Source organism: Trichosurus vulpecula, chromosome 1 (genome assembly GCF_011100635.1).
Source record: "Trichosurus vulpecula isolate mTriVul1 chromosome 1, mTriVul1.pri, whole genome shotgun sequence".
NCBI classification, from domain to species: Eukaryota; Metazoa; Chordata; class Mammalia; order Diprotodontia; family Phalangeridae; genus Trichosurus; species Trichosurus vulpecula.
In genome coordinates this window covers 446,679,912-446,692,037 of record NC_050573.1, presented here as the reverse complement: position 1 = coordinate 446,692,037, position 12,126 = coordinate 446,679,912, and the positions used below count along the sequence as shown (strand labels likewise).

Here is a 12,126-nt window from a genome sequence, read left to right as displayed (position 1 = left end):
GGACAAAGCAACAGAGTCCCACCTCAGTGCTAGCAAGAAGACTCCTGTATTCTTCTGACCAGCTGTTCGACCCCCTTACTGTCTGTGGGCTGAGAGCTCTGGAAGCAGCCAATGCCACTGCTGCCCCTGATTCAGTCACCCCAAGACCTGCTCTGGATTTGCTGGGGCTGGGTCTGAGCTGTGCAGCTTACACTGGACTGCTCTTCTCTCCCACCCCGGTGCAACAGACCTTTTCTGCTGACCTTTCAAGTTGTCTTATACTGGACATTTGTTTCATTCCATCTTTTTGGCAGGACGGTAGGGTCTCATTCTTTAGATCTGCTCCAGATCTAGCCAAGTGTTCTATACACTCCACCTTCCAGGGACAGATACTGCATACATTTTGTTTCTTAGTAACTAACCCTCTCCCCGCCTCCCCCCCCCTTTTTTGGTGGGGAGGGGGGCACTCTTTAGATCTTCCCTAGATCTAGCAAAATGCTCTGTACATTCCACTTTCCAAAGACAGACACTGCGAATTACTCCACTTTCTCCGCACATGCTTTTTATTACCTAGTAACCCCTCTTCCTTTTTTGGGGGAAGGATCTCTCAGAATCTGTAATTTTGCTGCCAATTTAATGCCTACCTGCCAAAGTCAAAGCCCTCAGGACGCGCAAAAGTTTTATCAAGGCTAGAGCAAAGTCACACTTCTTTTAGAAAACTAAGCAAGGTCGCACTAAGGCCAGAAAGCTGAATGCACCTTGAGACTGCAGCCCGCACGTGAGCCTCGGAGAGGCAGCAGCGTTTTGGACTAGCAGACCCTAGAGGGGCGAGGTAAACTCAGTCAGTCTCTATTGGCTCCAGGGAAGGGAGGGCGGGGCCGTGCTGACCAATCGGTGACTGCGCCCGCGGCCACGTCTGTTCACGTTGTGCTCGGAGGGGGGCGGTGCTGCGCACGCGGTGGCTCTGGCCCAGTTTCGCTCTACCCGCTGTCTCCCAGCGATGCTGTCCGCCTTGAGGTCAGGAGTCCGGGCGCTGCTCCCAGGCCGTGCCGCGGCCCCGAGGCTGCGCTCCTACCATGGGGATGCGGTGGCCGCGCTGGCCTCCCAAGTCGACACGGGCTCCGCGCTCTACCAGGTAGGCCGGGCGGGGCGAGGGCCGGCCCGGGCCATGTCGCTGCGCCCCAGAGCTCCTTCTGTCCCGCCTCGGGCTTGCTGGGGAGCCCGCTGTGAAGCAGAAGTGGCCAGGGCCTCCGGGATCTCCCGGTCGGCTTCACCGTGTGGGAGCCCAGCCTCGGTGCAGGCGCGCACATCTGCAGGTCCCTGTGGGTCGATTTCAGATTTACTCCGAGTGAACCCCAAAAGAACGAACAAACAATAAAAAGCCAACTCCACACTTCTCAACTTCTAGGGAAGGGATCTCAGGTCTGCTACTTTATACATGCCAGGGTGGCAATGCACAGATAAATCACTTGGCTTCTCTGCCATTCGCTTCCCCTCTTCCTAATCTGTGACGTAACGTACTAGATTTCTCGGCAGAACAGTGAATGTTACAGGTACTAGGGCCCTTAGAGGTCCCTCTGTCTGCCCCTCTCTCTCTCCCTTTCTCTCCTTTATCTCTCTGTTTTTATGACTCTCGCCTATCTCTCTTTTTCTCTAAATCTCTAGCTCTGTATCTTTGTCTCTTTCTCTTTCCCCCCCTCTTTCTCTCTTTTTTTAAAAAAAAATAATTTTTAGTTTATAACATTCAGTTCCACAAGCTTTTGAGTTTTAAATTTTCTCCCCCTCCCCCTTCTCTCCCCTCTCTGTCGTCTTTCTCTTCTCTCCCCGCCCCCCTCCCTAAAATGGCATGCAATCTGATATAGGTTTTACGTATACATTTATATTAAACATATTTTCACATTAGTCATGTTGTAAAGAAGAATTATGACCAATGGAATGAACCACGAGTCTTTCTTAATCTTTTTCTCTCCTTTGTCTTTCACTTTATCTCTCTTTAACTTTCTCTATCTCTTTTTCTTTCTCTTAGTCTCTCTCTTATCTCTCTCATCTCTTTTTATATATTTCTTCTCTGTCTCTTTCTCTCTCTCCTTCTCTTTTAGAAGAAACAGACCCTGAAGTGAATTGCTTATAGCCATATAGTTATTAAATAGCACAGCAGAATTCAGACTCCAAATCTAGGATTCTTTATACATATATTATACCATGGATTAACTTCAGGTCTTATAATTGTGTCATATGTGACATATATTCAATCAGCATATCCTCTGTAATACTTAGTCTACTGATTTGCATAGGTAATAAATACCAGCTCTTGTTTATAAAGTCCCTTTTTGATAGGATCTGTGATTTCAATATCCACAGACCTAAGAGTAATAATAATAATTATGATGAAGATGACAATAACAGCTAGCATTTATATAGCATTTTAAAGTTTGCAAAGCACTTTACAAATATCTGATTTTATCACAACAACCCTGAGAGTAGGTGCTATTATTAAGTACCTGTTCTGTAACCTGTAGCCTTTTTTCTTCATGTTTTGATAATTCTTTATTTTTAACATTGATTTTTTAAAATTTGGAATTCCAAAATCTCTCCTCCAGTCCCTCCCCTACCCATTGAGATGGCAAGTAATATGATATTGATTATACATGTGAAGTCATGAAAAACATTTCCATATTAGTCATGTGCAACTTACAATCTTAAAGCATTGATTGAGACACTGAGTGGTTAAGTGATTTGCCGAAAGGCTTTTACCCAGTATGTGTCATAAGTAGCACTTGAATCATTGTCTTCACTACCTCTCACTTAGCACTCTGTGGTTACAAATCCAATTCAACAAACAGTTATTATTAAATGCCTACTGTATAGCAAGGTGGGAGGCAGTGTGGCATGATGGATAGAAAGCTTGCCTTTTGAGTCAGAAAGAATTGGGTTCAAGTGTCACCTCTCTCTCTCTCTCTCTCTCTCTCTCTCTCTCTCTCTCTCTCTCTCTCTCTCCCTCTCCCTCTCTCTCTCTCTCCCTCTCTCCCTGTCTCTCTCTCTCTCTCTCTCTCTCTCTCTCTCACACACATACACACCCTCACTTTGTGACACTAGATAAATCACTTGACCTTTGAGTGGCTCAGATAACTCTAAGACTAAGTTGCAGAACAGTTAGTTATCTGTCTGCATTGATAGAGGGAGTTTTCCTCACTAGGAATTCCCAACATCATTGAAATCACAGATGTGGACAAAAAAAAATGACATGGCAATGTCTAGAGACTTAAGGTACAAAGACGAAAATCAGTCCTTATTATTAAGGAGTTTACATTCTACTTACCCTAATTTCCTCACCTATAAAATGAAAATACTAAAGACCATTAAGACCATTAGTATTACCTTCTAGGGTTGTTCTGAGGATCAAACTATTGTAACTTAAATCCAATGTCAACATTAACTATTACCTATGCAAATCAGTGCTGCTTTTCTTAGTACATAAGGATGGATATGAATCAGAAGTAGAATTGTGGACTCTATACCTGAAAGGAACCTATGATGTAATGGAAAGAATCCAGGATTTGGAAAACCTGGGCATGAATCTCTGCCACTTACTAGCCAATCATTAATAGAGAGTTTAGAGTCTAATAGGTGGTAGGGCATATGCACAGATAAATACAATTTGGTCAAAAGCCTTTAGTGCTGGAAATGACTTTTAGAGGTCTTTTAACCTCTCTTTTTTTCTAGTCTCAACCTCATTTTATGGTTGAGGAAACTGATGCTTTAACACCCAGGCCTTTCCCATCAGGATGCTCCAAGACCCAGGTCCTTTCCCTGTTGAAAGTGTCTTCTGGCACTTTCTTTGGGCTTTGTCCTTGTATCATAGTTATTTGTGTATTTTTTGAGATGAGCTTGTGTTATTTCTGTGACACAATGTTCATGATATATGATACACATGTATCTTGTGAATAGTACCTTGCACATGGTAGATACTTAAATATTTGTCAAACGACTGTAGGAATGAGTAAATGAAAGAAGTGAACTGTGCTGTACAAGGTCATAAAGGAACCAAGTAACTTGAGAGCCAGGTTAGAAACCTAGGTTGTCTGATTCCAATTCCATTTCTCCATCCAGATTAGAATAAGTGCACAAGAATATAAAGTGCTATGGGATTAAATGAAGGAGAAATTACTTCAGGCTGAGTGGATCAGGGAAGACTTCATGGAGGAGGTGGCATTTGAATTGAACCTTAAAGGATGGGAAGGATATCATCAGACTGATGGTTCTGGGTATAGTAGTGACCATTTCAGCCTTTGGGGGAAGTGAACGGTCCATCTTAAAACTTGTACTAGAGAAGGAAATGAAAGCCTGACTTAATCTGATATGGCTCCCTAAATTGGGAGAGACCATATTTCCAAGGGTTCAAAGAAAAGATGGATGGGATTCCATGGGCCAAAAGTCTATAGGAAAGTCAACTCAGGAACGATGGAAAGATCTTGAGTAAAATTCTAAATGCAAAGAGAAGCAAATCAGATGAGGAAGGAAATGGGAATTGTGAATGTCCAGTTAACTCATTGGTAAACTTAAATTTTTATAAAGATAGGAACAAAAAATGGAAGCAAGGGAAATTAACAAGATAAATACAAGAGTGTAGCATGGTCATATAAGAAACATCTCTGGAATACCCCAGCTTACCCCCACAGTATATTTGCACATTATGTGTTTTATATGTTGTAGCGTACTGTCCAGAATTCCTAGGCGAGAGCATTGCTAGCCCCATGAAAATAACCCATTCTCTTATAATGGGCCATTGCCCCAACTACGTTTGGCCCACTTTTTAGTTACTCTTCCAGCCAGAGTTAGACCACTGACAAAAACAGAATAAGACTTCCTGGGCTTATTTCATGGGATCAGCAATACACTTGGGTAGAAATTCTGTACAGTGAGGCTACAGAAAGATCTATTCTATCCTGTATACTATGGGGTAAGCTGATTACCAGTTTCTCAGGGACTTACTATTAAGGGAAAGAATGGCTTTGAGTTTTGGATGGATGCTGATGCTCCCTTTACCCCCAAGCTTCTGTTGCTTTCTAGTTGAAATAGTCACAATCCTCATTAGCAGACTTATTACTTTGGGATTAAGAAAATAAATTCAAGGTAGTCTAGTTATGAGTACAACCACATTGTGGCAGACATCTCCTTCATTTCGTACGCTAATCAAGCTTAGGTTGTTTGTGGAACTGAGAGAAAGAGTGGTCCCTTAACTATGACTGTTGATCTTACTAAGGTACCATTGCATGCTTTATAAAAGTAGTTAAACATGGTTACTCAGTCCTTATCTTTTAGGAGAAGTTTAAAACAAATAACAGTGGTCCATACATATTTGTAACGGTAAAAATGGATGATGCAGCAGGGATGTAAGCATATGTGAGTTTTGTTCTTTCTGTTCTTATGGTGGAAAAATAGAAATGAATGAATGAACATTTATTGTTTACTATGTGCAAAGCATGTAGTAAAGGTTCCATATAATTATTGGACTCTCTGAGATAATCACACTAAAAAGAATCCATTGATTCTGCAGACATAGTGGTAACCAACAGAGATGGTTTTTGAAAATTTTCTCCAAGGAAGGTGTAATAGAAAGAGCGTTGAATTTATATGAAGAGTAAACGGATTTGAATCCTGTTTGAAATATTGGCAAAGTCTCAAGCTTGCTCTTGCCTTTGGTTTTTAAATTTATCAAATTTTTCCTGCTGGAAATTCTTTTTCCCTGCTGATCTTCCTTCCTCTTTCCCCTTAGCTATGCATAGATCACATATTCTAAAGTACTTGAAAATCCCTGGAAATAAGTGCTAGTATATTTGTATTCTTCACTTGTTGGGCTACTTTGAATGTGTAATTTTCTATTTTTGAACCCTTTATGAGGTAGGTGTTAAAGCTGGCTGCATATCAACATTTACTAAATTCCCATTATGCGTATAGCATAGAAGCTCTGCATTCTTTTTTTTATTTTTAAAATTTATTTATTTAACATATTTAGTTTTCAGCATTTTCACAAGAGTTTGAATTACAAATTTTCTCCCCATTTCTACCCTCCCCCCCACTCCAAGATGATGTATATTCTGGTTGCTCAGCCCTCCCTTCTGTCACCCCACTCCCCTCCCATCCCCTTTTCCCTTCCTTTCTTGTAGGGCAAGATAAATTTCTATGCCCCATTGCCTGTGTATCTTATTTTCTAGTTGCATGCAAAAACTTTTTTTTTTGTTTTTGAACATCTGTTTTTAAAACTTTGAGTTCCAAATTCTCTCCCCTCTTCCCTTCCCACCCACTCTCCCTAAGAAGTCAAGCAATTCAACATAGGCCACATGTGTATCATTATGTATAACCCTTCCACAATACTCATGTTGTGAAAGACTAACTATATTTTGCTACTTCCCAACCCATCCCCCTTTATTGAATTTTCTCCCTTGACCCTGTCCCCTTCCCAAAGTGTTTGTTTTTGATTACCTCCACCCCCATCTGCCCTCCCCTCCATCATCCCCCCCCCTTTTTTTATCTTCTTCCCTCTTCTTTGCTGTGGGGTAAGATACCCAATTGAGTATGTATGGTATTCCCTCCTCAGGCCAAATTTGATAAGAGCAAGATTCACTCATTCCCCCCTCACCTGCCCTCTCCCCTCCTCCCACAGAACTGCTTCCTCTTGCCACCTTTATGCAAGATAATCCACCCCATTCTATCTCTCCCTATCTCCCTCTCTCAGTATGTGGCTCTCTCATCCCTTAATTTGATTTTATTTCTTTTAGATATCTTCCCTTCATCTTCAACTCACCTCTGTACTCTCTCTCTCTCTCTCTATATATATATATATATACACACACACACATACATATATATACATGCACATTCACTTATATATATATACATAAACATATATATATACATATACACATGCATATTCCTTTCAGCTACTATGATATTGAGGACTCATGAATCATACACGTCATTTTTCTATGTAGGAATGTAAACAAAACAGTTCAACTTTAGTAAGTCCCTTATGATTTCTCTTTCTTGTTTACCTTTTCATGCTTCTCTTGATTCTTGTGTTTGAAAGTCAGATTTTCTATTCAGCTCTGGTCTTTTCACTGAGAAAGCTTGAAAGTCCTCTATTTTATTGAAAGTCCAATTTTGCCTTGGAGCATGATACTCAGTTTTGCTGGGTAGGTGATTCTAGGTTTTAATCCCAGCTCCATTGACCTCTGGAATATCGTATTCCAAGCCCTTCGATCTCTTAATATAGAAGCTACCAGATCTTAGGTTATTCTGATTGTGTTTCCACAATACCCAAATTGTTTCTTTCTGGTTGCTTGCAGTATTTTCTCATTGATCTGGGAGCTCTGGAATTTGGTGACAATATTCCTAGGAGATTTCTTTTTGGGATCTATTTGAGGAGGCGATCGGTGGATTCTTTCAATTTCTATTTTGCCCTGTGGCTCTAGAATATCGGGGCAGTTCTCCTTGATAATTTCTTGAAAGATGATATCTAGGCTCTTTTTTTGATCATGGCTTTCAGGTAGTCCAATAATTTTAAAATTATCTCTCCTGAATCTATTTTCCAGGTCAGTGGTTTTTCCAATGAGATATTTCACATTGTCTTCCATTTTTTCATTCTTTTGGTTCTGTTTTATAATATCTTGATTTCTCATAAAGTCACGAGCTTTCACTTGCTCCAATCTCATTTCTAAGGTAGTATTTTCTTCAGTGGTCTTTTGGACCTCCTTTTCCATTTGGCTAACTCTGCCTTTCAAGGCATTCTTCTCCTCATTGGCTTCTCCTCTTTTACCATTTGAGTTAGTCTGTTTTTTAAGGTGTTGTTTTCTTCAGTGTATTTTTCAGTATTTTTTGGGTCTCCTTTAGCAAGTGATTGACTTGTTTTTCATGGTTTTCTCACATCCTTCTCATTTCTCTTCCCAATTTTTCCTCTACTTCTCTAACTTTCTTTTCCAAATCCTTTTTGAGCTCTTCCATGGCCTGGGAGAAGCTCTACATTTTAATGATGTGCTAGAAACTGAGTGAAATAGAACCTCTTCCCTCAAGGGGCTTACATTTCCATCAAACACAGCATTTCAAGATTTTTGGTATTCTTTAATAGTTGTCTATTTTTCTCTATTTTTTGATGATTTTCTCTCAGATTAGAACTTATTTAATATTGAGGGTGGAGGTAGGATAATGGTCATAAAAAGGCTATAAGGAATTTTATCTGTTCTTTAAATTAAAAATGCAGATTGAAGATGGATTTGTAAGTATGAAAAAGATTCCAGAACTTTTGGGAGATGTTAAGCAATCTCTCTCCTGCTCCTCTTGCAATATTATTGAGCCAGGCAAGAGTGGGTAGTAGATGTTTTGTGTCACTAGTGACTAGACCTGCTGGTTTGAGTTTTTGTTGAAAAATTCCCCTCCTACCTCAAGCTTACCCTTGTTTAAAACAGAGGAAAGAAAGGTTATTCTTTTTTTTTTTGGAGGGGGGAAAGGCAGGGCAATTGGGGTTAAGTGACTTGCCCAAGGTCACACAGCTAGTAAGTGTGTGAAGTGTCTGAGGCCGGATTTGAACTCAGTTCCTCCTGACTCCATTACTGCTGCTCTACTCACTGAGCCACCTAGCAGCCCTAATCCCTCTTTTATTATCTTTGCAAGTTGAGTATAAGGTGAAACTTCAGAGAGTTGTTTTCATGAGACTCATTAGGGCAAATTTGCTTTTAATTTTGATCCCACATCCTGTTTATTTTTCTTCATAATCATTAAGATGGAATGAGGTTGGTGACTGGGTCTTTTTGGTGCTAGAAGAAGCAAAAGAGTAGCTATGACAGACAGAAGCATTACCCATAGAATCATAAATTATATTAGATTTGGAGAGGTTTTGTTGCCTTTATTTTGAGGTAGCTTCAAATTATTTACAAAATACAACTGTCTTACAAATACAACTTAGGGGCAGCTAGGTGAATAGAGCAGCAGTCTGGGAGTTAGGAGGACCTGAGTTCAAATGCTGCCTCAGACACTTGACACACTTACTAGCTGTATGACCTTGGGCAAGTCACTTAACCCCAATTGCCCTGCCTTCCCCCTCTAAAAACAAATAAACAAAATACAACTTAAAATATCTGTCTTAAAAAATTCTATGCAACCTCTCTTGATGATACATTCTATTACTTTACAAAAACTAAAGATTAGTTGGTTAGTTTAAAAATATTATTTGGACAAATGGCTGATTATTTCAGAGATCCTAATAGTAAGAGTTTTAGAACTGGAATGAACCTAAGAAGTTATTTAACTGCAATCCTCTCATTTTATGATTGTCTCATAGAAGTTAAATGATTTGCCTAAGGTCAGGTTTCTTAAGAATCAAAGTATCTCCTTGAGTGAAAGAAGCTATTTTTCACCTTTCCTTTTTTTAAAAGGGTGAAATGAGCACATGTAACAAATAGGATACTTTCCCCAACTTTCTCTTTGCCCATCACTCTGATCTTAGTAGAAGGGCAAATGTTTTGTTTGGGTCTTTTGTGGGGCTATTAAACTGATAATGGAAACACACTGTTTACTGTTGTCTTTGATTCATACTTGACCGTCTGGGCTTGTACTCAGGGACAGGTTTATTTAATCTGTAATTGCAACATACTTTGTACCCCTGAACCTTCTAGACCTTCTGGCTTCTTGTCCTGTTTGGATTGATTTTTAGTTTCCTGACTACTGTGTACAATTTTTTGGCTCTCCCAGCCCTTGGGGACTGACCTTTGCCTTTCTGTACCCTTGAAAAAATATTTCTGACTTTTCCTCCCACCCCTGTCACCTGCCTTGTCCTTCTGGTGCCTTCCAGGAGGCACTGTGATTTGATACCAAGAGTAGTGGTCCGAAGACTTAAGTTTAGGTCCTGTGTCTTATACTAACTGGTTGTGACTAGTTGAATGATCCTAACAAAATGGTTTCAATTTTTTCCTTGTTTGTTATATGTAAAGTGAAGGTAACATATTAGCTACCTCAGCTTATGGGTGAGGAAAATGTTTTGAAAGCACCGTGTAAACTAGAGGATGTTTAACAAAGCCTTTTTATCCATATAACTAAATAATAAAGAATGAAAGGGAGAGTGATGTTTCAGGGAGAAAGAAGTGACATGACTCTTTTGGCTTCCATTTTACTTATTATTAGTGATTTGGAGCATTCTTTCATGTGGCTGTTATTATTCACATGGCTGTAATTCTTTTAATTAGTAGGTGGAGTGGAGATAGCACTAGACCTGGAGTTAGACCTGAGTTCAGATTCTGCCTCAGACACTTCCTGGTTGTGTGACCTTAGTTAAATCATTTAAGTTTTTTCAGCTTCCGTTTTCTTATCTGTAAGATGGGCATAATAATGGTGCCTACCTCAGAGAGTTGTCATGAGGATCAAATGAACTAACACGTAAAGAACTTTGCAAACCTGTGATGACGAGGGTGACGTCTACTGCTGCTGCTACTGCTGCTATTACTAGTACTACTGTCACATCCTTTCACCAGTTATCTATTTCCCCATAACTTTTTAATTTTTATTTTTAATCTGTTCTAGGAAAACTATGAACGAATGAAAGCTCTAGTGACTGAACTTCATGAGCGAGCAGAGCATATCAAGCTAGGTAAATATAGTGATATTTATTTTATTTTAAAATTTAATTTTATGCCTCTATAATTTATCCTGTGAAGATTTGCCCAAGTGATATTCCTGAAGGACAAGTCTGGCTATGGTTCTCTCCTGCCTGAAAGTTGTAGTGACTTCCTGATGTCCCTAGGATGAAGTTCCTTTGTTTGGTATTTAAAGCCCTTTACAATTTCTGCCTCAATTTTCTTTCCAAATTTATTATGCCATACTCCCTTTATGATTTCTGTCTTAACCCAGCTGGCTTCCTTGTCCTTCAGAGCACGTCCTCCTCTTTCTCTGTGCTGTTGGCTCGGCTTCAGTGTGCTTACTCCCAACCTTTGCCTCTTATAGTCTTCAGCTTCCTTAAAAGCTCAGATAAAATGCCACTTCCTATATAAGTCCATTCTTGATTTTCTCCATTTACTAATATTTCACCCCTCCCTCAAAATAACTTGTACTTTTTATATGTTTTCCATTTATTCATATTCTGTCAATAGAATGTAAGCTCTTTGTGGGCAGGAACAATTTCTGACTGTTTTTTTGGTATCCCCAATGCCTAGTACAGTGCTAGGCACATTGTATCAGTCAGTCAGTTTATCAGTAAGCACTTAAGTGCCTGCTGTATGCCAGGTGCTGTGCTAGACGCTGGGGGTACAAATACATTAGTGAAACAATCTCTATTCCAAAGGAATTTATTTTCTAAGGGTACTTGATAAATGCTTGTTGATAAGTTTATTGGTCAGAAAAGAAATGACTTTTTTTTTTTTACAGTCTGGGCTATTCCTAGGTAGAGTAAGATGTTTATTTCATGATATAATTTGAAGAGGTGTCTACCTGCCCCTTTCATTTGCTAGGTTCTTCAACTAGCACCATAAAAATCCTCATAAGCATCATGTTGCACTGGAAAGAATGGTATTGGAGTTGGAGGAGCTGAGTTCAGTTACTTAAGTTACTTTAGGCAAATAATTCCTCTACAGGTCTTGATTCTCGCATGTATAAAATGAGAATGTCAGACTAGATAACCTCTGAGGGAACTTCTAGCTCAAATGCTATGCTTTTACAACCTATTCTTTGAAATAAGTCTTGGTCTCTAAAAACACCCTGTTAATTACTTAGGAGGGGTCACTAACATTAACCTGTCTATAGTTTTGCCTTATTTGGTCTTTTGGGCAGAAGCATGGAGCATTTGTGGAGAGAGCAGACCTAGGCATGACAAAGATGAGTGAGGAATTCCACAGTGCTAGATGAGAATGGAATTGGTTGCTTGCCAGGTGGACACCAAAAGAGGGAAGAGTTATTTGTTTAACTACTTTACAATTTTGCCTGTTGCTGCTATGATTAATGGCCTTAGAATAGTTCTGATTTGTCAGATTTTTTCAGGGGGGTTGGTACTATGTTGTGGGGGTCCTACTATGTTCCTAGCATTTTGTATTTTTCTTTGCATTTTTTCTTTGTATAAATATGTAGAACGAAAGATGAGAGTAATTCGCTTTGGTCTTTGCCCCTTTT

At 39.7% G+C, this 12,126-nt stretch overlaps 1 protein-coding gene across 2 annotated transcripts in view; it reads left to right on the top strand.

Annotated features, from left to right (window-relative positions):
• The first annotated feature begins 896 nt into the window (after positions 1-896).
• The window catches only part of MCCC2 (methylcrotonoyl-CoA carboxylase 2), an 86,580-nt gene continuing 75,350 nt past the window's right edge, over positions 897-12,126 (top strand). Inside the window, exons 1-2 of one of the 2 annotated variants that reach the window (XM_036764325.1) lie at positions 897-1,114; positions 10,549-10,615. In XM_036764325.1, the coding sequence (XP_036620220.1) occupies positions 980-1,114; positions 10,549-10,615 (202 nt within the window). In that variant the 5' untranslated portion in view covers positions 897-979. The remainder of the gene's footprint in view (positions 1,115-10,548; positions 10,616-12,126) is intronic. The other variant, XM_036764318.1, reaches the window with a different exon arrangement.